Source organism: Anguilla rostrata, unplaced genomic scaffold, assembly GCF_018555375.3.
Source record: "Anguilla rostrata isolate EN2019 unplaced genomic scaffold, ASM1855537v3 scaf1043, whole genome shotgun sequence".
In the NCBI taxonomy this organism is placed as follows: Eukaryota; Metazoa; Chordata; class Actinopteri; order Anguilliformes; family Anguillidae; genus Anguilla; species Anguilla rostrata.
In genome coordinates this window covers 23,091-50,763 of record NW_026986387.1, presented here as the reverse complement: position 1 = coordinate 50,763, position 27,673 = coordinate 23,091, and the positions used below count along the sequence as shown (strand labels likewise).

Below are 27,673 nucleotides of genomic sequence, written 5' to 3'. Positions count from 1 at the left end.
GTGGTTGCTATGGAGTTCTAGGTGGTTGCTAGGGTGTTGCTAGGGGGTTGCTAGGTTATTCGAAGTGGTTGCTAGGATGTTGCTAGGTGGTTGCTATGGAGTTCTAGGTGATTGCTATGGTGTTGCTTGGTGGTTGCGATGGAGTTCTAGGCCGTTGCTAGGGTGTTGCTAGGTGGTTGCTATGGAGTTCTAGGTGGTTGCTAGGGTGTTGCTAGGGTGTTGCTAGGTGGTTGCTATGGAGTTCTAGGCGGTTGCTAGGGTGTTGCTAGGTGGTTGCTATGGAGTTCTAGGTGGTTGCTAGGGTGTTGCTAGGCGGTTGCTATGGAGTTATAGGCGGTTGCTAGGGTGTTGCTAGGGTATTCTAGGTGGTTGCTAGGATGTTGCTAGGTGGTTGCTATGGAGTTATAGGTGGTTGCTAGGGTGTTTCTAGGGGGTTGCTAGGGTATTCTAAGTGGTTGCTATGGTGTTGCTAGGTGGTTGCTATGGAGTTCTAGGTGGTTGCTAGGGTGTTGCTAGGTGGTTGCTATGGAGTTCTAGGCCGTTGCTAGGGTGTTGCTAGGTGGTTGCTATGGAGTTCTAGGCGGTTGCTAGGGTGTTGCTAGGTGGTTGCTATGGAGTTATAGGCGGTTGCTAGGGTGTTGCTAGGCGGTTGCTATGTAGTTATAGGTGGTTGCTTGTGTGTTGTTAGGTGGTTGCTATGGAGTTCTAGGCCGTTGCTAGGGTGTTTTAGGTGGTTGCTAGGGTGTTGCTAGGGGGTTGCTATGGAGTTCTAGGCGGTTGCTAGGTCTTTACTGAGTCCAATGACGCGACCCATAGTTCTCTATGACAAACGGTTCAAAAGTTATGAAATATCAAACATCGGCCAATCAGGAAGGGGGCGAGGCTGATCTCCACCAATGGACAAAGGACTCTCTACCATGTCCAATGAGGCATTGCACAATTTGTGGGCAATTTTTCCCCATAGAGATGAATGGCCGAATGTTCAAATCTAGAGAGAGACCAGAGTACTGCTGCCAGAAGACAGGGCATTGTGACATCACAAGGGTGAGAAGACAGAGCATTGTGACATCACAAAGGTGAACATTCCGCCATTCATTCTCTATGGGAAAAATTGCCCACAAAAATTCAAATTTTTCAAAAACCGTGGAACCAATCTTTCCACAAAGTAATAGCACACCATTCCCGATCAAGCCGCTCGATTTGACATATTGCACGTGTATGTGGTGCGAAAACTCTGGGAGGAGTAGCGGTCCAAAAAATGGGCGGAATAAATAATAAAGAATAATAATAATAATATGTGCAATAATAATAGTGTAGTTGCCCTAAGGCAACCACACTAATAATATGTGCAATAATAATAGTGTGCTTGCCTAAGGCAACCACACTAATAATAATATGTGCAATAATAGTAGTGTAGTTGCCTGAGGCAACCACACTAAATATGTGCAATAATAATAGTGTGATTGCCTAAGGCAACCACACTAATAAAGAATATGTGCAATAATAATAGTGTGTTTGCTTAAGGCAACCACACTAATAAACTTCCCAAAAAAGAAAAGAGAGGCTGAAGTCTGGCACACCCCGAAAAACAATGATTAACAGTTTCTCTCTCCATGCAGAATGGACAATGGTGGGATCCTGCCGGGTTCATCACAGAAATAAAACTATTTACTGCAGTGATCCCGCGCGGCACCCTCCACTGTAGATCCCCCCCCCCCCAACCCCTTCTGCGTGTGTGTGTATGTGTGCATGTGTGTGTCTGTATGTGTGCGTGTGTGAGGTGCAGTGTGGAAACTCCCTGTACTTACAGCAGTGTGAGTGTGTCCAGTTTAGCAGCAGACAGCGCTCTCACTCCTGAGTCTCCTGGGTGATTGTATCTCAGGTCCAGCTCTCTCAGGTGTGTGTGTGTGTGTGTGTGTGAGGTGCAGTGTGGAAACTCTCTGTACTTACAGCAGTGTGAGTGTGTCCAGCTTAGCAGCAGACAGCGCTCTCACTCCTGAGTCTCCTGGGTGATTGTATCTCAGGTCCAGCTCACTCAGGTGTGTGTGTGTGTGTCTGTGTGTGTGTGCGTGTGTGAGGTGCAGTGTGGAAACTCTCTGTACTTACAGCAGTGTGAATGTGTCCAGTTTAGCAGCAGACAGCGCTCTCATTCCTGAGTCTCCTGGGTGATTGTATCTCAGGTCCAGCTCTCTCAGGTGTGAGGGGTTTGAACACAGAGCTGAAGCCAGAGAATCACAGCCTCTGTGTGTGACTCTACAGCCTGACAGCCTGCAGAGAGAAGGACACACACACCTTACACACATTAATATAAACTAACAGGGCTGAGTGTGTCAGAAACATAACTGTGAGTTACACACGTTACACACATTAATATAAACTAACAGGGCTGTGTGTGTCAAACACATAGCAGTGTGTTACACACCTTACACACATTAATATAAACTAACAGGGCTGTGTGTGTCAAACACATAGCAGTGTGTTACGCACCTTACACACATTAATATCAACTAATAGGGCTATGTGTCAAACACCTAGCAGTGTGTTACACACCTTACACACATTAATATAAACTAACAGGGCTGTGTGTGTCAAACACATAGCAGTGTGTTACACACCTTAATATAAACTAACAGGGCTGTGTGTGTCAAACACATAGCAGTGTGTTACACACCTTACACACATTAATATAAACCAACAGGGCTGTGTGTGTCAAATGCATAGCAGTATGTTACACACCTTACAGCACATTAATATAAACTAACAGGGCTGAGTGTGTCAGAAACATAACTGTGAGTTACACACGTTACACACATTAATATAAACTAACAGGGCTGTGTGTGTCAAACACATAGCAGTGTGTTACACACCTTACACACATTAATATAAACTAACAGGGCTGTGTGTGTCAAACACATAGCAGTGTGTTACACACCTTACACACATTAATATCAACTAATAGGGCTATGTGTCAAACACCTAGCAGTGTGTTACACACCTTACACACATTAATATAAACTAACAGGGCTGTGTGTGTCAAACACATAGCAGTGTGTTACACACCTTAATATAAACTAACAGGGCTGTGTGTGTCAAACACATAGCAGTGTGTTACACACCTTACACACATTAATATAAACCAACAGGGCTGTGTGTGTCAAATGCATAGCAGTATGGTACACACCTTACAGCACATTAATATACACTAACAGGGCTGTGTGTGTCAAACACATCGCAGTGTGTTACACACCTTACACACATTAATATAAACTAACAGGGCTGTGTGTGTCAAACACATAGCAGTGTGTTACACACCTTACACACATTAATATAAACTAACAGGGCTGTGTGTGTCAAACACATATCAGTGTGTTACACACCTTACACACATTAATATAAACTAACAGGGCTGTGTGTCAAACACATAGCAGTGTGTTACACACCTTACACACATTAATAAAAATTAGCAGGGCTGTGTGTATCAAACAGTGTGCAGTGTGTTACACACCTTCTACAGCTATATATAAAATAAAATGGATGTGGAATGAGTCATTATCAAACGCATTTGAGTTTACACCCCACTAGTCTGACTCACAGGACCCAGACTGTGGGTATAAGCCTGCCATTGGCCGACTATTTCAATCAGAATTCTCCTCCCCTTCTGCTATCTGCGTGTTACTGTTTTCAAAGTCCCCGTCGCTACGTGAAACAACAACAACCTCCAAGCTAGCAACCTGCACACTGAAAATGGCAAATTTTGACAAAGATTTGGATCATGCAATAAGGCAGGCCTGCTTGGTACTTTCGGTGAATGGTTGTAAATACAAAGAATTTGTTTATCACATTTGCTGTCTGACAGGGACATTCTTGTATGTTTGCTCACCGGTTATGGAAAAAGTTTCATATACCAAGCATGGCTTATTGACTAGAGCCCGACCGATGCCAGATTTTTGGGTCCGATGCCGATCCCGATTTTGGAGAGTCCTAGCCCACCGATTACCGATGTTTTGACCGATATTTTGTCAAAAAGTGCAACATTTTCAAATCAATTTGAAAAACTTTGAAAAATTTTATTAAAGTTTCTATGTTTAAGAATATTTAACTTATAAGCAAACAAATAAAAATAAAAATAAACACACAAAGAACCTTTTAGATAAAAAAAATGTAAAAGATGATATTAAATTAAATATATATATTAACACCATCTTTAAGTGTGTGAAATCAAAATAACTCCACACCTTGCTTTTACTCCTTTCTTTTCCAGCCATCTATAAAAAATTAATATAAAAAAATCAGTTTTCCAGTTTCAAACATGTATTTTTATGAATATTATTATTATTGTTGTTGTTATTAATTTGTTCTTATTATTTCTTAGTATCTATTCTCAGTAAATTAATTATACTTTCTTATTTTATTCCTACTACATGATCTCAAAGAGTAAGACTTTATCTAGCGAGCTTCCCTGTCCATAAGAATTTGGTGGTGAAAATAACTACAATGCGCTCTGACGCGTGACTAGATGACACACTCGCTCGCAATAACGCATTAACTGTTGACATAGCCTCATTATTTCTTATTATTTATTCTCAGTAAGTTAAATGAATTATATTTTCTTATTTTATTTCTACTACATGATCTCAAAGAGTAAGACATTATCTAGCGGAGCTAATGAGTGAATCAAGTGTAACGTTAGAAATTAAATTGACTGGATGAAATACGTGGAAAAAAAACACAATGCGCTTTCGTGCAGGTTACCTGCGCTAACTGTTGGTTGATTCACTTCTCCAACAGCAATCCTTCTCTCATGTTATCACGACAAAGCTAGATAACATGGCTTAACATGATCCACGTTAGAAGTGTTTTATCAGCGTTTTTACTGTCTGGTTAGCTTGCTACGATGACGCGTGACTAGATGACACTTGCTTGCAATAACGCGTTGGCTATTTACACAGCATCATATAGTAGCTAATATCATTATCTCAGATGAAAAAAACAAATGTGTGATGCATTCAATCACCATTTTATTTTGGCTGGTTATTTAGTTGAGAATACAGCGATGTCCTCTGGAAATGTAGATCCTACGCTGCTTATGTGCTCACTGCCACTTCATAAAGGCTTGCTAGCCAGCTAGCTTGCTAAAGTGAACCAAATATGTTAGCTAGCTCGCTCGCTCGCTTGATAATGAGGATTGATAAACACAGTGGTCGTATAAACGCATTTAATTAAAAACTTTCACTAAATATACATACCTTTATTGCGGCAATCGAATCTGTGCAAACAAGTCTTGCAGTGGAGAATATTGGATGAGGCACGAGTGACAAACGTCTTATTACAGAAGTAGCGCGTCAGCTGCTGCAGTTCACACTTGTATTAGAGCTCCCTCTACTGGATAATTCTAGTAAATAGCAATAACAACGTTCGAACAGGCGAGTACAGATAAATAATTAATGTTTTTTTTTTGTTTATTATACTTATTTAAAAATCGGGACACATCGGCTGCATAACTGCTGATCCCGATGTCGTCAAAAAAGTCATATCGGTCAGGCTCTACTATCGACTGCAGTGAGCTAGCGAGGGTAAACACAGAGACATGGCGTGAAAATGCCATGGTTTTGGTAGTGTCCCCCTTGGTCGCGATAATGGAGGACCCTGCAGTCAAGGGGGGTAGCTGCAGCGTACGCCGGGCAAGATCCAGACACGGATGAGAAAATAGCTGCTGGCCAGTACTCCATTACGACACTATTTTGCAAGGGCACCGTCACTGCATCCTGGGCTTAGCGCCGCCCAAGACGATTGTGATTGGTTTAAATAAATACAAACAAGCCAGAGCGTTTTGTTCCTCTATAGCGGAATGATAATGGGTTGAGCCAGACCTTTCTCCAGCGCTGGCACAGCGCTGAAACAAAGTGTGGAGATGGGTCTGGCTATGCGAGACTAACACCCCACTACAGTTCAGGAAACAGGACTAATTCATTTTATTCATTCATGTGTATAGAGTCTTATTCTTCCAGGAAGAACAGGAACATGCTGTTTCAGTTCTGTGGAGTGTCTGTTTTCACATTAGAAACATTGACATCAGTGTTGTATTTAGTCACATTGTAGCCCTTATTTATTGAAGGGGTGTGTGTTTGTACTCACCCCAGTCTCTGCAGTTTACAGTGTGGGTCCTCCAGTCCAGCAGAGAGCGCTGTCACTCCAGAATCCTGCAGCTCGTTGTCTCTGAGCTCCAGATCTCTCAGCTCTGAGTGAGGAGAATGCAGGACTGAGGCCAGAACATCACAGCAGCCCTCTGTGAGATTACACCAACCCAGCCTGTGGAGAGACCACACACACACACACACACACACAAATTCACAGCTGTGACACTGTGTTCCTTGGCAGTTGATATATATGCACCTATGCATTCCTGAGATGTACACACAAAAACAGGGAGGGGGTGTGTAAATTAAGTTAATTACGTATTCTGACTAATTCACAAAAGTCTTAGCGGTTAACTTGTCCCGCTCCGCGATCATGTAAATACTCGTTATTTTAAATGTGTGTAGCCTGCAAGGAATCGCTTACGTAGCGCTAGCAGCCCTCGGGTTTATGATTTGCACCGTCATGTTTCTGTCATTAGTCAACTAGCCAATACTGTCGTTGTATTCCCTGCCTGTCTCTGTTTTGTGTGTCTCGTGCTGCTGTTTCCCGCTGTATGCAAATTATCCGACCTTTGTCTGATGTGACGTTAAGGCTGTGTGATTGGTTAGTCCCGTTGCGCCGGGGCAGCCAATCACGGCGAACGGGGTTTGACAAAAGCAGGCTTCGCCCAGCTATGATGGTCAGTCTACGAATTACCGTTTTGAAGAGATGTCACAAATAAAGCGAAGCTCCCCGGGAGCGATTCGAAAACAGCCAAGCCAGTCTCCGTCTCTGCTTCTTCGCGAAACCGCCACATTGGTGTCCGGAAGTGGGGTTCAGCTAGCTGAAGTGGAGAAGGCGATCTGAGAGCTGGAGGAGAGACTGGGGGTACCGAGGCGGCGGAAGACCGAGGCAGCAGAGACGGCGACGGGCGCCGACCTGCAGAGCTCGGTGGCGCAACGACAGAGGGCCCCCAGACAACCAGACGGAGCCAGTGCTGTTCGACCAACGCACCCGAGGGAAGCTAACGTTAGCACGCCAGCCAGCGCCAGCATGACAACCACCACGGCAGCTAGCACACAGCCGAAGCTAGCCCGGTTCAGTGGAGCAGCACAGTGGGAGACGTACCTAGCCCAGCTGCAGCTGGCTGCCCATCACTGCGGCTGGAGCGAGAGCCAGACGGCGACGCATCTAGCACTCGCCCTGGAGGGTCCAGCGCTGCAGGTCCTGCTAGACCTCGATGCTGCCGAACAGGGCGATCTGAAGGCACTGACGACGGCCTTGGCAAGGCGTTTTGGCCAGAGGCGGTCGATGCAGAGCAGTCGGGAGAAGCTCAACAGCCGCCGCCGTGAAGGAAAAGAGCTGGGGGACCGTGGCTGTAGACGTGCGGCTCCACGCTCGGCAGGGCTACCCGTCCCTCGACTCGGCAGGGCAGGACGAGCTCGCGCTGTACGCCTTCCTCCAGACCCTCTCCCCGGAACGGCTGCGCCAGCACGTCATCCTGACCACGCCCTGCTCCCTAGACGACGCTCTGAAGGAAGTAGAGAGGGCGGAAGACGTTCTCTGCTTGGTTCCAGGGCAGACAACCCGGCCCCGCGTCCGCGAAAGCGACTGCTATGAGGAGGAGGAGGAGGAAGTCCGTTGGGCATGCTCATCCCCACAACAGCGGCGACAGCGCCCACCACCAGCACGACGCGGCCGCTGCTATCGCTGCGACGAGCCAGGGCACCTGGCCCGCGACTGCCCAGCACCAGCGCCCAAGCCCCGATCGCCACGGCCGGCGGGAAACGACGCGGGGGCGGCGCTGTGAGGAAACCGCTGCCCCAAGAACCCATCCTCAATCAGGACCATTCTGCTGCGCCTGAAACCAGTTCGGTCCCACTCGCGAAAGCAAATATTTCATCTGCCTTTGTGAAGGCGGGAACCGAGCAAAGTCCTTCCATTATGAGAGGCGAAAGCAAATTCCAGCCCGCCCTTTTCAGGGCAGGAGAGCAGCCTGCCCTTTTGAGGGCGGAAGAGCAAACCATCCAACAGCGAGTGGGCCGACTGGGAGAGGCGGGCGGGCTATACCTGCATTGTAGGCTGGATGGGCAAGCCTACTGGGCACTGGTCGACACGGGGGCCACCATCTCCCTGGTGCGACCGGTAACGCTCCCCAACACTGCCTGGTCCCCAACAACCACTCAGCTGCAGTCAGTGACGGGACAGAGGCTTGCCATACGGGGCAAGAAGATGGTGAGCGTGGAGGTTGGAAACAGAGAGGTGGTGACGCACGAGTTCTGGCTGGCCGACATCAGCGACGCGTGCATAATTGGCCTGGATCTGCTGGTCCACTGGGGTGCTACGGTGGACATCGCCAACGCCAGGCTCTCCATCGGTGCCACCACCCTCACCCTCCACGCCACCCCCAAAGAGGAAACGCAGGTCCAGGAGGACCCGTCGCCGAGCAGCCTCAGCCCACCCTCACCAGCCGCCGCCCCAGCTAACCAACACAGAGCGTGGCTTGCCTGCCCCACTGTCACAACCTGCGCCCCCCTCTGTCGAGACGGTGAGTGCTGTCCGCGAGCTGTGGTGACGCAGCTGCAGCGACCTCAACCCTCACCAATGCCAACAGCTTGAACGCTTGCTGAAGGACAATGCAGACCTCTTCGCTGCCCGCGATGAGGAATGCACGCAGACCGAGCTAGTGCAGCACGCCATTGACACTGGTGACGCTACACCGGTTCGTCTGCGCCCTCACCGGTTGTCACTAGCAAAGCGGCTGGGGGCAGAGGAGAAGGTTAGAGAGATGGCCGCTGCAGGCGTCATTGAGCCCTCCAACAGCCCGTGGGCGGCCCCTGCTGTCCTAGGGCGGAAGAAGAACGGAGAGTGGCGTTTTTGCGTGGACTATCGGCGCCTCAACGCCGTAACGCGCAAAGATGCCTACCCTCTCCCCCACATCGACGAGGCGCTAGACCACATCGCGGGGTCCAGTTGGTTCTGCTCGCTGGACCTCCGGAGTGGCTACTGGCAGATCAAAATGGCCGAGGATGCGAAGGCTAAGACCGCTTTCACCATCGGGCAAGGGTTGTGGCAGTTCCGCGTGATGCCGTTCGGACTGTGCAATGCCCCTGCCACGTTCGAGCGGCTGATGGAAAGGGTGCTGTCGGCCGTCCCCCGAAGCTGCTGCGTAGTGTACCTGGACGATCTCCTGGTACATGACAGCAGCTTCGAGCACGCCCTCGCTAACCTCCACAACGTGCTCGCGGCGATTCGCCGGGCTGGGCTACGGTTGAATCCCCGGAAGTGCCAGCTGCTCCGGAAGGAGACGGCCTTCCTGGGGCACGTTGTGAGTGAGCGAGGGGTAGCCACCGACCCAGCTAAGGTGACTGCTGTGCGGGATTGTCCGACCCCAGCAAATGTAGGCGAGCTGCGCAGCTTCCTGGGGTTGGCGAGCTACTAACGGCGGTTCGTGCGGGGTTTCGCCTCCATTGCCAGTCCCCTCCATCGCCTCACCGACAAGTACCAGCCGTTCGTCAGGACCACTGAATGCGCAGAAGCCTTTGCCCGGCTCAGAACGACTCTCACGGAGGCCCCCGTACTGGCGTATCCCGATGTGCACCGCCCATTCATCGTCGACACCAACGCCAGTAACGTGGGGGTGGGAGCCGTCCTCTCTCAGGAGGACAGCGATGGAGAGAGAGCTGTCGCCTACTACAGCGGTGCCCTGAGCCGGGCAGAGCGGAACTACTGCGTGACCCGCCGAGAGCTGCTGGTCGTAGTCAAGGCACTGAGGCACTTCCGACCCTATCTCCAAGGTAGCCACTTCCGCCTCCGCACTGACTACGCTTCGCTCACCTGGCTCCTAAACTTCAAGCACCCGGAGGGCCAAGTCGCACGGTGGTTAGAAGAGCTACAAGAGTGCGATTTCCAGATCGAGCACAGGGCGGGGCGGCACCACACCAACGCCGATGCTTTGTCCCGCCGTCCCTGTGCTGAGCTGGATTGTCAACACTGCCAGCGACAAGAAGATAACAGCCAGGTGGAGCTAGCGGTGGCTACCACTAACATCAGCGAGGCGGGGTGGCTGCCAGTGTCGCAGGAGCGGCTGCGAGAAGGCCAGGAGGCCGACAGCACGCTAAGAAAGGTGAGGGGTTAGCTGGAGGCAGAAACACCGCCGCAGTGGGCTGAGGTCTCGGCTGAGGGGCCCGAGCTCAAGACCTACTACGGGCAAAGGAGGAACCTTGAGCTGCGGGACGGGCTGCTGTATCAGCGGTGGCAGGCACCCGGGCTTGGAAGCGACCTCTTCCAACTCCTCGTTCCCCGAGCGCTCCGCCCCCAAGTCCTCGGGTTGGTGCATGGCTCGGTGGGGGCGGGCCATTTCGGGAACAGCAAGACCCTGCGACGATTGAGGGGGCGCTTCTACTGGCCTGGGTGCCGCCGGGACGTGGAGCTGCACGTCCACTGCTGCGACTCCTGTACGGCATGCAAGGGGCCTACCAGGCGCTCCCGCGCCTCTCTACAACGCTACGTGGTGGGGGCCCCGATGGAGCGAGTGGGGGTGGATGTCCTCGGCCCCTTCCCTGTCACTGAGGCCGGTAACCGCTACGTGCTTGTGGCTATGGACTACTTTACGAAGTGGCCCGAGGCGTATGCGGTGCCGGACCAAAGTGCTGCAACAACAGCGGGGAAGCTGGTCGAGGAGATGTTTGCCCGTTTCGGGGTCCCCGCCCAACTCCACAGCGACCAGGGGCGAAATTTTGAATCGCGGGTGCTGGCTGAGGTCTGCAGTCGGCTCGGAGTAGCGAAGACCCGCACAACTCCACTCCATCCCCAGAGTGACGGACTGGTTGAACGGTTCAACAAGACCCTGACTGCACAACTCGCCATCCTCGCCAGCCAGCACCAACGAGACTGGGACCGCCACCTGCCCCTGGTCCTGTGGTCCTACCAAACTGCCGTACAGGAGTCCAGCCTCTGCACGCCAGCCGCCCTGATGTTCGGACGGGAGCTCCGGACGCCTGTGGATTTGGTGTTCGGGGCCCCGCCCGAAAGCAGGGAACCAGCCCATACAGAGACCTGCTGCTTCCACCAGCTGCTGGAACGACTGCGAGTGGCACACGACTTCTCTCGCCAGGCCCAGGACACTGCGGGACTGCGGCAGAAGCGCGCCTACGACCAGCACTGCAAGGGGCAGGCCTTCAAGCCAGGTGATAAAGTGTGGGTCCACTGCCCAGTGCGCAAGAAGGGCCTGTCTCCTAAGCTGCAGTCACATTGGCGTGGGCCTGGCGAGATCTTGGAGCGGCTGAGTGAGGTGACGTATCGCCTGCGCATGCCAAATCGAGGGCGCCTGGTGGTGCTCCACCAAGACCGACTCGCACCTTACCAACCACTCGCCACCGAAGACGCAGCTGGCGGACAAGGTAGCAGCCCTGTCCCCTCTACACCACCGGCAGCAGAGGAAACGGCACAGCCCACCACGGGCCAACCTACTCGAAAGCGACGGCTACCGAATTATTTAATCGACTACGAGGTAAATCGCGTAGAAATTGTGGGTCGTCAGGGACTAGTGACCCTTTAGGTGGGGGCTGTGTGGCGATCTTGCCTGTGTGTAACTAAATAATTGTTAGCTTGTTAGCGGTTAACTTGTCCCGCTCCGCGATCGTGTAAATACTCGTTATTTTAAATGTGTGTAGCCTGCTAGGAATCGCTTACGTAGCGCTAGCAGCCCCTCGGGTTTATGATTTGCACCGTCATGTTTCTGTCATTAGTCAATTAGCCAATACTGTCGTTGTACTCCCTGCCTGTCTCTGTTTTGCATGTCTCGTGCTGCTGTTTCCCGCTGTATGTAAATTATCCGACCTTTGTGTGATGTGACGTTAAGGCTGTGTGACTGGTTAGTCCCGTTGCGCCGGGGCAGTCAATCACAGCGAACGGGGTTTGACAAAAGCAGGCTTTGCCCAGCTATGATGGTCAGTCTACGAATTACCGTTTTGAAGAGATGTCACAAATAAAGCGAAGCCCCCCGGGAGCGATTCGAAAACAGCCAAGCCAGTCTCCGCCTCTGCTTCTTCGCGAAACCGCCACAATATGATTATTAATGTACACGTGAACCCCATTAGCTGAATACACTACTGTTATCATGATAATATTTTTTTATTCTTCCTAATCTTGTAACCATCAAGTTATCAAACAATTTGTGGTTAACTAATGTGTTTTTGGCATTAATTTTAAAAGTTTCACAAATGAAACCGCATTCAATACAAAATTTCCAATTCTTATTTAATGTGACCGTAACCTTGACGACACTGTTTAAAATGTGGCCGTTAGGAGGGTCGGTTGGTTACCATGGTGATGACAGCTCGCTCTGAGCCGTTCACTGTTACCTCAGCTAGTTGTTCTTTGAAAATAAATAAATCTAGAACTACAGTTACATAAAACAATGATATGATAATAACTATTAACTGCAAATATCATCTGTTTATCATTTTCTTCAAACAACATGACCCTCAAGTTGACAATTGTTGCCGTAAATTTAGATTTGGCTTAGACGTCTCAGGCACGAGTTAGCTAGCTAGCAGACCAACCTACCTTACCGTTACTTCATGAACCAACCTAGCTAGTGGAGCCAGTGAAGAACTAAGCAGCTTACTATCACAGACAACTATAATATACACACCAGTACATAAAATAACATGAAGGTTTTATCTAAGCAGTCATGATATCATTGGTCAGACCTGCAATATTGTACCTGAAGCTGTGCCGGACCCGTGTACGAGCTGTGCTACTCTTCAGTTCATCTGGCACGATCTACCAGCAATGCAACTACGGCATGATCGTTTTCAACTGGAATTACACTACAACGCCATCTAGTGGCTGTATGAGAACACCACAACTGATTATTGCCACTTACTTTTACTGCTGGTAGAAACTTGATTTTTAAAAACGTGGTGTCTTTTGAAAATTCCACACATTGCACCTATTTTCTGCATGTCCTTGTCCTATAATCCATCCATTCATTTTATTCTCGCACGCTTTTGCGAATATAAAAGGCTAATTATTGCGCTGCATTTAATTATTATTGTAACAATGATAATAATAATGATAATAAAAGCCTGATGTCATTTTTTTTTTAAAACCCTTACCAATGTTTGGGAGACCTTGTGGAGTAATAAACTGCATAATAAATTATATAGTGAGACATTTGAAAGTATGTGAAAACTTTGAGAGTGAGGATCTCAGTCTGCTTCCTGTAATGAATTTTGTTACTGTAGCAAGGAATGATCAAAATGAGAGAAAAAGCCCATTTTTTTGCGTTTTAAACTTTCCAATGTTTGTACCATTGTGAGTAATATAAACGCAAAAAGGACATTTTAAGTTTATGTAACTTTTCTTGGGTTGGTTCTTCTGTGTTCTCCTGTATTATGCTTTGCCCACTGTCATAGGCTTTTTGCTTCCTTGTGCATGGGGTTTAAATGAAGGCATCTCAGTGTTTGTCTGTGTAGCGTACCTGTTGACAATTGCTGTGAAAGTGACAAATGCTGTATACAAATAAAATTTGATTGATTGATTGATGTTCTAGTAATTCTGAACACGAGCGGTGATCTGCTGTCAAGGGGAAACCCACTGAATGGGGAATGGTGTCTCAATCCCCAGACTGTGGAAATGTTACTGCAGTGATTATCCCTCTCCTTTATGTACAGCCATGCACACTCCCGCTACGCATGGACCTCCTGTCTCAGGTGAACAGGGAAATACACCACCCCTGCCCCGAGCGAGTAGCTCTATGAGCTTGGCCTATGAGAGGCATAACCTCAACGCATTAGGGCTTCCCCCTCACGTGGCTGCAACCATCCAGAGCACGAGAGCGCCCTCTACCAGGCCACTTTATGACAATAAGTGTCAGGTGTTTTAAAGATGGTGTGCCTCTTGTCAGTCAGTGCCTTACCAGTGCTCTGTTACAAATAAAGAGAAATCCTTTACTATCATTAAGGTCGACCTGGCAGCTCTCACTGCTTGTCATGTTGGGTTCAGAGACCATGCAGTGGGGCAGCACCCCCTCATTCACAGGTTCATGAAGGGGGCTTACTATTCTCTGCCTGTTGCTAAAAAGCTCATTTCCCCTTGGGATTTATCACTGGAGCTGGAGGCTCTGTCTCTAAGGCCGTTTGAGCCTATAAATGAGATAGATTTAAGATTGTCTCTCCAGACAGCGTTGTTGCTCGCCCTAGCCTCAGCTAAGTGAGTCAGTGACCTCCATGTGCTCTCAGTGCATCTCTCATGCACAATATTCTCCCCTAATATGGATTGGGTTTTTCTTAAGCTCAATCCAGCCTTTATGCCTAAAAGCTTCCCTGCTTTCACATGTGAGATGTTAGAGCTTGCTGCTTTTCACCCACCATCTTTCTCCTCTGAAGAGGAGCATATGCTGTGTCCTGTGTGTGTTCTCCACACGTATATGGCAAAGACTGAGGCTTTTAGAAAGAGCTCTTAGTCACCTGGGCCCCTGCCTGCAAAGGGAAAGCATCTCTAAGCAGCGGCTGTCCCATTGGCTTGTGGAAGCTATTGTTATGGCATATGATCCAAAGAGGATAACGCCCCCCTTGGGCCAGAGGGCTCATTCTACGAGGAGCATGGCTGCATCGTGGGCCCTATTCCATGGGGTCTCCTTGCAGGAAATTTATTCAGCTGCAGGCCGGGTTTTGCTAGGTTTTACCACCTGAACGTCACCAGGTGGCCGGTAGCCCACTCAGTTCTGGGGGTGAGCTCTGTGTGAGGCGCACACATCTCCCCTCATCTGCTATGGGTTTCAGTACTTCACATTGTCCCTGGGTCCTGACTATAGCTTTGGGCAGTGGAATGTCTTTAGTACTTCTCTACATGGGATGTGCCAGACACCACCCTCCCCTCAGGGGAGGAGGCATCCCTTGCTGGCCAGACAGCATCTCAGCTGTGAGCATAAGGCATTCTGGGAGCTGTCTATATCTCCCCATAGGTGTGTCTCAAACACAAGATGATTAAAGAGAAATTTAGCTTACAATCGTAACCCTGGTGGAGAAATCCACCAAGACTGCACTGCTTGCCGTGCATGAGAAGTGCATATGTTCACTGAGGAGTATTCAATTCAGTTTTATTTGCATGGTGCTTTTTACAGACAGACATTTTACAGACCGTCACAAAGACGCTTTACAGTGTAGAAAGGCGGGAAACAGAGCAAACAGAGCAAACACCAGGCGCTGCAGTGTGGCCTCCTTTAGCATTGGACACGATACTGTCTGTCAGAGCCAGACTTGGTGCAATTGGATGCTTCTGCAAAGGTCAAGACTGGATGACATTTCCCATAGGTGGATCTCTCCTCTCATTGTTTCAGAGAACTGGTTTTGGGATAACAAGAGATCAAGTTTTGGGGTAACACCCTTACTGGGGTACTCGCTGGGCAAATCGTTAGTTTCACTAGCAGAATGGGCAGCTCCTCTGGGTAAAAATGACTGTATAAGAGAAACAATACACCTAATGATTCAAATTTTCTGCTGAAACATTTGGAGAAAAAACTTACAGTTGACACCAGAAGTTTACATACAACTAGGCTAAGGATTTTCAAACGTTTTTCACAACTCCACACATTTCATGTTACCATACATTTCTTTTCGCAAGTCAATTAGGGCATCTACTTTATTTCCATAAGAGGTCATTTTAAAACAATCGACTAGAGACAGATTTATTTCAGTGACATCACAACCTAACTTGTTCCAGGATGGCTGCACCCTCTAATCAGTCCTGGGTTTAAAAGTGTGTGTTCTTTTCCCAGTAGGTGTCTGAGAACGGGGATTGACTGACGAGAGAGAGAGAGAGAGTGATTTTATTAATTATCGATTGTGTACAATGACAAGTATAACCTTATATTAAAGCTAAAGAGACCAGCAAGAAGGTGAGCAAAATTTTGATATACCAAAAATAAAAATAAATAATAAAACAACAAATTTCATTTGGTGAGGAGACAGCAAGCAGAATATGCTAACAAAGTAGTTCGCCTGCTATTAAAACCAACATCAACAAGCTGGAAGAATAGGATCAAAACCAATATAACCAGGCAAAAAGGACATTGAACAAGAATCTGGAAGAATAAGGGAACTGAATAAAGAAGATTTGGAAGCTAGGACACTTATATAATCTATCAAAACCCCAAAACTTTACAGCTAATTCACATCAGCAAAGTAGGCCCTTCAGCTCTGCACCAGTAATTGACAGCAGAGCACAGCAACTGACATTTTTTTTTCAGTTGGGAAAGAGTGGGAAAATGGATACATTTCAACAGCAGCATAGTGGGAGGAGCTTACGTTGCTTAGCAATCCACTACCCTGATGACATCACAAGTGAGGCAGGGAAAAAAAAGTACAGGAGAAAACTGCTAAAAGATTACCCAGAAACACTGAGAGCAGATTACAAACTGCAAGGCAACAAAGAAATTCTAACAGACCTGCTATTCTATACTGAGCACCCAGAGGTCTGGCATTCTGCTCTTCATGAAGACTACAGGCAAATGAAAATGAGTGGCAACAAATCAATTTGTCAGCTATATATGGACACTGTACCTGAATTTAACATAAATTTCTATAATACGGGCACTGTAATGGTTCAGGGATCAATAACCAAATTAGAGGATTTTGAAAAAAACTTTGATCGACTAAAAACTCTTGCTAACGGCAAAAAGGCCACTAAAACAGCACCAGGTGCATTGGCTCCCCTAAATGTGTCAGCTGCTGGAACCACTGCTCCAGCCTCCCCTGTGCACACAGCCTGTAGAGCCCCTCTGCCAGCCTGCTCTAGTACACACAGAGCCCACTGCAGCCCACCGACACTCAGGACACCAGCGTCAGTGCAGCGCATTCAGGAGTGCCTCTCCCTTCTAGAAGTGGAGATTACTGAATTCAGAGAGAACAAATTATCAGAGATGGACATTATTGAACAGCTAAGAGATGACATAAGGCTATTTAAAGAGGAAACCAAAGCAACAATTAGACAGGAGAAAATGTGAGTGAGCTTCATAAAGCAAACACAGCTCTCAGACATGACCTGCTTAAAGTGAGAGAGGAGCTGCAGCACAAAGACTTACACATACTCCATCTGAGGGAGCAGGTGCATAGTATAACAGCAGCGGAGCAGTCCCCGCACAGCCAGACCACAGACACAGGCTCACAGACAGAGACCAATAGCCAAACAGAACCACAGACCAGCCTAGACATTAATGTGGACCCCAGTCCCCCCAGCCCTCCACAGGACAACACTGCTCTTCCAGCCTCACAGACAACCCCGACCAATGCACAGCCAGTTACAGAAGAACAGAGACCAACACGCCATAAACAGCCCCCTAAAACTGCAATACTTATTGATTCCAACGGCAAATTCCTCAACCACAGCCAGCTGTTCCCCCGTCACAGTGTTGGAAAGTTCTGGTGCCCCCACACAGACAGTGCACTCCAACTACTCTGTCATGAACGCCTGGGAGATCCTGACAACATCATAATCCACACAGGCACAAATGACTTGCGTCACAAGGGGCAGAATGTACCAGAAGCAGTGATTAAGGTGGCTAAAAAAGCACAAAGAGAGTTCCCAAGGGCAAAAATCACCATTTCCACATTGCTGCCACGGACCGACTTCCCATTCAACATAATTACCAACATAAACAGGGAAATCACCACAGAGTGCACAAAGCTGACCAACGTAAACATCGCGCATCACCCAACTCTGACACATGAGCACTTATACGACCATGTCCACCTCGGCCGTGACAGTGTATGGATCTTCGCAGAAGACCTGAGAGAGGCAGCAACCGACGTAAGTCCTTCAGCTCCACATCTCACTAGAGGGACAGCACAGCCCCACCAGAGACGACAGCACATGCCACACCCATCAAAGGAGAGAAGAATCCCGCCAGGAAGAGCCCAACCCAGTGAATCCCAGCCCAGCGGAACCCAGCCCAGCAGAACCCAACCCAGCGGAACACGGCCCAGCAGAACCCAACTCAACGGAGCCCAGTCCAGCGGAGCCCAGCCCAGCAGAACCCAGCTCAGCAGAACCCAGCCCAGCGGAGCCCAGCCCAGCAGAACCCAGCTCAGCAGAACCCAGCCCAGCGGAGCCCAGCCCAGCAGAACCCAGCTCAGCGGAACCCAGCCCAGCGGAGGCCAGCCCAGCAGAACCCAGCCCAGCGGAGCCCAGCTACCCCCTGAGTGCCAGCCTACCTATGCTCAGGTAGTATCAAACCAATCAGACATTGGAGAGGTGAAACAGATGCTACAGCTCATCTGTAGGATTCTTGGTTGAAAATAAATAAATAAATAAATAAATAAATTGCTTGAAAACACATTGTAAATTTGATCAAATTGTTCTACTTGTCACTGTACAGAAATCTACATAATCAATTGTTAATGAAATCTCTCTCAATAAGTTCTTGGAATATTCAGGGTTTGTATTCTTCGGTTTTTGGACCGAAGAGCACAAACCCAGAATTCATCTCATGCATTTCAGGACATGATATTATAATATTGTTGGAGACATGGTGTCGAGATGATGCTGATACTCACTGTCCCCCAGGCTATGAAGAAATTTTACTGTCATCCCTCAAACAGAAAAACATAAGGCACGGCAGGGATTCAGGTGGGATTATCATATGGTACAGAGATGATTTGTCAACCCAATTAGAACTAATTAAAAAGGCAATAACACACATCTGGCTAAAAATATGGACACGAATGACTCCGATTAATCTGGCTCCCGAGGAGTGATATATTTTATTCTCTACAAACATGTGCAATGCAATTGCCATTAAGACATAGAGATGGCAATGATGGATTTGAACAGAATTATACCAACTGTAGGAGGTTGGGTAGCAAGTGTGTGTGTTTGTGTGTCTGTGGTATTAGTTGCATGAACGCACAAGCAGCAAAACAAAATTTGGGAAAGTCTCCATAAATGCCTACCGCTCGCCCAGCGCACATGCCAAACAAAACCAGAAGGCTATTTTATAGAAAAACCACGCCAGGACCCTAGGTACCACTGAGTGTAAATCTGAAACCGCAAATCACAATTTCATTTCAGCAACACACTATTTTGGATAAGATGGTTAGCGGTGCTTTTTTGGTGCCATTTTGCTTCTGAAATGGCTGCACAATTCCCTCAGTCCCTCAGGATGCTGGCAGCTGTAACTTATTTTAGGTCACCAAAATATACGAATGTATGAATAAACAACAACCAATTAACATCTAAAACATTTCACAGTGAGTTTTTCTTGTGATGGAATGTGTAATAATGCCTTCAAATATGGTTAGATTTTTTATAATGGCCCCACTGATTTTTGTGAAGCATTAAGTGTACGCACAAATGCTTGTAAACAGTCAAATTAGCCTAATTTAGGTTCTTAAGTTAAAAAGTAAAATTTCTGAACTGTCAACAGTTTTTAACCCCTTAGCGCACATGCCAATCCTTGCCCCTTTAGGGGGTACCCTATTTAAAGCTTTATAACTCCAGATGTGAACACCACAGAGACTTGAAAAATGGCTTAAATGAAGCAAGGCATTTGTACAATTTACAATACTAACTCAGTTTAGTTTATATTCATAATTTTGGAATAAATAAAGTGCCACAAATTCAATTGTCTAGACAAAAAATCAAAAATGAATTTGCACTTTTTTAGTTTGCAATGAAATACTGAGATATTACATATATGCAGCAGGTTAAACTATACATGTGCTGGATCAAAAACTTCTTGACCACAAGTTCATAAAATCTAAGGGTGGATATGTAGAACTACTATAGATGTATGAAGCAAAAACTAAGCAGTGTACCCAGCGTCTCCAAATCTATCCAAAATGTCTAAATTATGCATTGCTGTAAATCACAACATATTCACGTATTTCACTACAAATCAACTGTTTTGACTCAAGAAACTCACTGTTGCATCATTGTCAAGTGGGAATTACAAGCTTTCAGTCAGCAGAGTGGTCTAAAATATCTAGGGAAACATATCCAGAATCTCTCCAAAAATTAATAAAATGCATTTTGCCCATTATAAAGCATCTAAATGAGCCTCTTATGAAGTTTAAGATGAAACATTGCCATCAGATTAAACAATAATGCAAAAAAAAATTGTCACACAATGCAGTACAGTACCTAAATGTGTAATAATTAACTCTTGTATGTATTTCTATACTCTGTACTCTTGTATGTTTTCTTGTATGGGGATGGGATGACATGAAAACAATTTTCAACCGTCCACCACGTTTTGGCAATGTTCCAACTCTCACGTCATCACTCTTGCATGCTTCACAAAAAACTATTACACTACTAACTAATGCTTACATTACAGTGTGAAATATCCACATTATATAATACCACTAACCTATTTAAAGACACTCAATTTCAAAAATAACGTATACCAAAATATTTTGAGCAGTAATACTTACATAGCAATGATGAAATCTTATCTATGTTCAGTAGATGGAGACAGGGACAGTACTGTCTCCATAGAAAACACTATAAAATGCTATTCCTATAGCAAAATTAGACATGTTATACATCGTTAGAAAGCTTATACTCTCACCTACTGAATAAATGAATTGTCAATCAAGCCAGACTGTACCAAAAAGGGCGACTACGCCGTAAACTACAGGTCTGGTATTACGCACAGCTATTTTGGAAGATACCCAGGCGTCACAAATTGCGCGTATATTTCTCGAACGGATTGTCCAAGACAATATATGACCACTCAGTCTCAAAAGGGACATCTCTACGTGTAAAGCTAATGGTAAGGTTGTATATTTATTCAATATTTAGTCCCAGATATTGCCTGTAGAATGACATGGTATAATTTTTTTAAAAGTTAGTCTCGCTTATTTCGTTATTCAGTGAGCAGCGTTTTCACTGCTGTATTGGCATATCTTAGGGCTATTGTCGGGTTTATCTTGTTGCTATGACGGAATACGATTTAGTGGTGAAAGAATATTTTTATGAGTGCCAACATGGACAATATTGCCCATTATGTCATGGGTGGGGGGTGTAGTTGTAGATTTGTAGAGACTGCAGGGAGGGGGTGCGTGTTAAATGAACGACCAGAGCGACAATGGTGGCGCTGAGAGACTCCGTATTCGGCATAGTTGTCGTGTATCGTCTACTAATGAAACTAAAACAACGCATTTCTGTTTTTAACTCATACTTTGGTTGCAGTAGCACTGAACGTTAACCTTCCTCCTGTGTTCCAGTCAAATCTGACCGATTTACAACTTTCCTAAATCATAAATACTGTGTTTTTCATCTGATTGCCTCAAGACCTTATGTTTTTCTCCACACTAGGCATTTGAACATACAAAATAGCTGATCACCACTTTCATTGAATTTTGAGTGGTTTAGTCAACTTTAGCCGCGTTTCCACCAAAATTACCCGAAACTTTCAGTCCCAGGAACTACTTTACCAGGAACTAAAAGGTTCCTTCAGCCAATGGTTGTCTGCGTTTCCACCGGGGTCTAAAGTCCCGCGAAGATTAGGCAAATTAGCCCACTGACGTATGAAAAAGCGGCGTTGTCGTCGGTCCATCTGTCATATGATTTCTTCTGTAACCCCATACTACCACCGAAGTAGCCTACATTATTTTCTAATAACCGGAACACCCAGAGGGGTTTATTCCACTTATATACAACGGGTTACCAACAATGACTATATATGGTTACTTTTGTATTTATTGATTTTTATCGATTTAATCACATGGAATTGAAATATTCTTCTGCAGCCGTTTGGGCATATTTTACCGCTGTCAAGCAAAACTGTCGTTAGTAGTTGAACTTGGACCGTTATGCAACAAATAGGATATAACAGGCCAATAGTCAGATTTTAACTGTTTTATATATCCTCTCAAACACATTCATTATGTTTTTATGCGAACATTCGCTTTCATGTCTTGACATCCGAAGCGACAGAATGCATTCACATTTCCTATATCGGCTAACTGGCAACAACAGCAGAAAACATGCACACGTTGTAAACAATTTGCTGTTTGATTACTTTCTCATCGTCAATTCCATATAGGCTAATCGCAAAATGACAAGAATAGAACGAAAACTCGGACTTGCGTGAAAATTTAAATTAGTAGTGGTACAGCCACCGTTTGTTTTCCTTCGAAGTTACTGCTAGCCGAGCAGCGAAGTGTGCCCTCCAGATGCGAACCATGCACCATAAATTAGTCCATAGTCTTCCTGGTCTTTTTGTGGAATTGAAGAATGGCAGAGTAAAATTACGGCAGTCTGAAAAAGCTAAAGGTACGATTACTAGAATTAACCTGTTATTTTACCCTGACAAAAAGTGCGGAAGGTGATTTCCAGTTTGCTTTTACTGTATCACCAATGTGAATTACGCAGAACTACAGCATACCTCACATAACTGTATCAAACGTTTTGAGTCAATTACAACGGGCTAAGAAAATCCGGAAGAAAATATTCAGCAACCGAATTAATCCGTTTGAATGTTTTAGTACGTAATATGCTGTCCCAGCACAAATGCTTAGCATTTTATAAAACGAATACTAAAGCAAGAAAAGAACAGAAGAGCACACGTTATAATTCTAAGACGTTGGCAGGCTATAACCAAAAGTAGGCTACTGCGCCGCATAACATACAAGTTTGATTTGAAGTTATTATGAAAATAAATTGGTTTGCGCCTGCATATTTTCAAACATGGCGCCTGAAAATAGACACCAAAAAATCCCGTGAGTACTCGACCAATCAGAAATGTTCAGCGCTGCAAGCTCCACCCAAAAGGTTCCTGTACTTTCGGAAAGTACTACCCCCCGAGCAGGAACCTTTTGGGGGGTAAAACAAAGCCCCCAGAACTAAATTTAGACCCTAGTTCCTGCGGTGGAAACGCACTGAGTTCCTCAAAAGGTTCCTAGTTCCGGGGTATAGTTCCTGCGGTGGCTTTAGTTACACCTGTGGTGTTCCGGGTCTAAAATGACCACCATAGGAAATGCATGGGTAAGACTATATTATGTTCATCCAGCAGATGGAAAACATCCCCATACACACACCCACTCACCCACACATCCACAACCACAACCCCCTCACCCCCACCCATCCGCCCCCCACCCTTCAGGTTGTCCTACAAGCGATACAAAAACTCTCTGCATTTGAATGGATCTCTATGGGAATTGGGGGGTGGGACTAGATTCAGCTGTAAATTATGCTGATACAGTATGGAACACATTCGTTGGCGGAATGGCTTTAAGTCATCAAGGGTCCAAGGCATCAAATGAGCCTCAAACCACCGTGCTGCTGCCAGATATGCAGTAGACACTACAAGCATTGTTTCTCCTGAATATTTTTTCCATTGAGTTCAACAGGAAAATTAATCCCACCCCCCAATTCCCATAGAGATCCATTCAAATGCAGAGAGTCTTTATATTGCTTGTAGAACAACCTGAAAATAAAATATCCAGACTCTGATGATGTTGATAGGTCACAGACATCAGGAAGTCATGGCATGCAAATGATATGCAACCAAATACAAAACATGACTATTTTATTTGGCATTATGTTAATTTGTCTACCATATAAGTGAATTTCCCTGTTTCTAGCTTTTCCCCAAACAGTTCACTGCAGCAAAAGTAAATGAGCAAATGGTGGTGCAGGAGGTCTCAGGAGTGCATTTTTGAAATTCTTGCTAATTTTCTGACCAATGATTTGTTGTTAAGACCATTAAAAGCTTAATTTTTTGCCATTTTGGGCTTGGCCCATTTTTTTGCCCAGGAGTGTACATTTTCAGTGTCTGTTCTTTGTATATACACTACAGTTACTCATGTTAACCATTAGTTGAAGACATTGTTTCACAGCTTAAAAAGGTGTTTAACAAAATTTGGTAATGATTATTAGTTTTTGAGTTAATATAAGAGCAGTTAAAACAGACCGGCCAAATTTGGCCGTGAACACTAAAATAAGGGGGGGAGCAGCGAACACTGGAGGAAGGTTAACTCGTACTTTGGTTGCAGTAGCACCGAATGTCTGAGTTCAATAATCTCGACCACTAGGGGCTTTGCGCTATGAGGTTAAATTATTTAATAGCTTTATCTACTCCGATTTTGCATACTTCCTTGTTAAACGTCCTGTTAAAGTGAGCCCAGATGCAAAGTCTGTTTTATGTTTGTGTGGAACGCCCATTGTGATTACACTGTAGGCAGAACATTTCACCTCCCTAGTAATATGTGAAATGGAACAATGATTCAGTGTTGAAGAGTGAAATTGAGGATTTTAAGGTTAATGATGCTCTGGGGAAGATGTCTGTGCTACACTCTCCAACAGCAGCACTCTGCACCTGAGAATTAGACGTCCTGCTGGACTAAACTCTGACAGTTCTACAGATATTATTCTGACCCAAAATGCCACATTTCTTATACTGTATGTTCTCTGAATTTGGGCAAAGGGCCCATCTACCTTTTCTATAATCTTTTCTCTGGGCTTAATCCTCCCATCCCATCCCAGAAGTGTAGCTGCCATCTTTCAGAGTGGACAGTGAGTTAGTTTACAATGCTGTGGGATGTTTGACACAGCTACCACCAAAAGTAAAGATGTAAAAGATACATCTTTCACAGTGGACAGTAAGTTTTCTTTTTACTTTTGGTTTAATGTGAAAACTCCTCACTGCACTGCAAGCTAAAGCTGGCGGTATACTCAGTAAGAATTAAGAACTTCAGGATTGAGAACCACCGGCGAACATGTCCACGAACACCGTTGTCGGTATACTCAGTGAGAACACCGCACCGTTTGATGTCACTCCACGCTGCTGGGGGGCGCAGAATACTTACGAGGCAGCTATTAACTGGGGCTGGAATCTCAACCAGACCTCCGTCTCGCGGCTACGCCATGGATGTATAAAGAGAAGGGCTACACGAGATCACAACACAAAACAAAAAGTTTAAAGTGTTTAAAGTGGCTTTAGTTAATCTAGCTATGCAAAAGAAGAAAAAAAGGCAAAGGAGATGGTATGTTTGCCATCTAAATCAGAGTAGGACAGAGAATGGAGAGTTTTGTCTGTACATTCGGAAAATGTGGAGTTTAGACGAGGGGGTCCACTTCTCTTATTTCTAAATGTGTGCTAGGCATTTTGATGACTTGCTGAAATGAGTAGCACCATTCATCAAACATGCGGGAACTCACAGAAATCCCATCTCTACAGGAGAGAGATTGGCATTGACTCTCCGTACATTAGCATGTGAAGTTCAGCTAGAAATAGCTTTACAAAATAAGTAATTGTACCTTACTGAACCCGTGTTCAGCAGTTGTCTACGATCATGAAAATGCACTTTTTGTACGTCGCTTTGGATAAAAGCGTCTGCTAAATGAATGTAATGTAATGTAAAGTCTGCCCTCTGAACTCTCAACCGTGATGTAATCAACCATGTGATATTTGGACCAATAGCTGAGAGGGGGAGGTCAGAGTTCTCCCTGGGGGCCGTCGCACACTGCACCGTGAGAACACACAACACTGTGTGTTTTTGTTCTTCAGTTATTCTCCTTGCGTCTTTTTGCTCAAAAAGTTGTACTTCTTACTAAGTATACCACCAACTTAACACACAGCTAAAGGCAGAGTCACTTCAGAAACAGGCTCAAATATATGTATGGATGTGATAAAAGTTTATAATAGAAGATGAAGAAAAGTAATTGAAAGTTTCTGTGAAGAAAATTATAGTTAGAAGGACCATCACCATAGGTCCTTGTAGGAGGACATGCAACATATACAGAAATGATAGATTCGATCATAAGGGCATGCCAGTCATACAAAGTCCCAAAGGGCCAAATTACTTTAAACTATTCAGGAAACATTGGGTAGCATTGCTTTGGAATACAGCTTGTTTAATTTGTGTGAGCTAAGATATTGTTTCATGTAACTTGGTGCAATTTTGATATCAATACTTTTAATGGCAGGCCTAGATTTGAATTAATGACTTAAAGACAGTACACTGTATGTGTAAGTAACTTGGCATTTTTGTATGTTGAAAATGTGTTTTTCATCAGATATCATTTCTTTTTGTACTGGGTTTGTTATGAGTAAGTGATAATAGCAATTCATATAAATGTAGGCTATGAGAGACATGCATGCACATAAATGCACGCAAACACACATTCTAGCTGAAAGAAACACATAGGCATGGATACAATCTTTTTACTTTACCATTAATGACAAATAAATGAAAATGAATTTTTATTTTTATAAATAAAAATGTCATTTTTAAATGAAAGTGGTTTTGATGGGCTATTGTACATGACAGACCTACTAATTGTCTGCATGTCAGTAGAGGATATATATAGGGCTAGCTAACATTAATTTAGAAATATGGCATTGCAGGGTCGCTATAGTAGTCTAGTTAAGAAGTAGTTACAGAACCAGTACTGGCACAATGCAACCATTTTGACTATTAAAAAAGCGATATACCAGGCATGGAGAAGTCATTATCTTGCGCCAGTTTCTGTACAACCAGTAATGTTACCTACCAGACAGAAATGCATCACTGATTTTAGTGCTTAATTTCAGAGCCATCTGTAGTAACATTATACACAAGATCTGTTGTATCTTTAGCAAGGTAGCTAATGTAAAACTTGAAGGTGAAGGTGGAACTGTCTAATGTGTGGGTGTATTTTATTTGGATTTGTGAAATATAAATGAGTTTCTCACAAGGATTTTACAGATGCCAAAACAATAGTTTAAATGTTTTATTTTTAGTTAGCCATCAATCCAGTGTAATTAGTTAGAGGATCGCATGAGTCCGAGGGGCGATGAACTTGCATCTGTTACAAAAAGTTCCAACGGCAACCCAGTGAGCTAAAAGATTGCAGACATTATGGCTGCAAAGTTTTGTACTTTTAAACGTGTACTTGTATATTTGTGTGTGTATCTGATGTTTCTATTGGCTGATATACCAAAATTCCCAATGGGGAGATGTATTCTTTGGGCCTGGAGCATTTGTGATGATGTAATCAGGCAGGAAGAAGAAGAAGGAAAAAACACAAAATCCCCTAAGTTTGGGGCATTATTGTGCGGATGTGTGACATTGTTTGTGAATTCTGTCTGTTGAAATGAGGTCAGAAGGTACAGAAATGAATGTTTTTTAAGGGCTGAGAATCTGTGGCCATTGCAGTTATTTTTGAAGGGAACCCTGAAAAGTGCCAAACTCTCTGGGCTGTATAGGTATGGGGCATGCCACCCCGCCAAGGCGTAACTTGGCGGGATGGCATACCCTACCTGCCATCCCAATTGAACATTTAAACTATTGCTTTTGCATCTGTATAATCTTTGTGGAAAATCCATCCGGATGATTGCCTCTTAACATTGTTAAAGCTGTCTATTCCTGGTTATCGGCAAATTTCATATTTTTTCATATGATAAACTGTTTTCTCTTACACTGCACCAAACTACATGGCTCACTTATACGCTGACTGAAGTGTGCATCTCTGTAAGAACCAATCACTGCATTGGCCTCATTAATAAAGTTTTGGGGTAACATCCTTACTGTGTTACTCACTGGGCATATTTGTTAATTTC

The 27,673-nt window shown here is 45.4% G+C and overlaps 1 protein-coding gene across 3 annotated transcripts in view; it reads right to left on the bottom strand.

Annotated features, from left to right (window-relative positions):
• Positions 1-2,087: 2,087 nt before the first annotated feature.
• Positions 2,088-27,673, bottom strand: part of LOC135247033 (NACHT, LRR and PYD domains-containing protein 3-like) — a 34,376-nt gene continuing 8,790 nt past the window's right edge. For 2 of the 3 annotated variants that reach the window (XM_064320329.1, XM_064320331.1), the window contains 2 exons: positions 6,136-6,309; positions 2,088-2,268 (listed from right to left, as the gene is read on the bottom strand). In XM_064320329.1, coding sequence (XP_064176399.1) covers positions 2,103-2,268; positions 6,136-6,309 — 340 coding nt within the window. In that variant the 3' untranslated portion in view covers positions 2,088-2,102. Of the gene's footprint in view, positions 2,269-6,135; positions 6,310-15,209; positions 15,929-27,673 lie in introns of those variants that run through there. The other variant, XM_064320332.1, reaches the window with a different exon arrangement.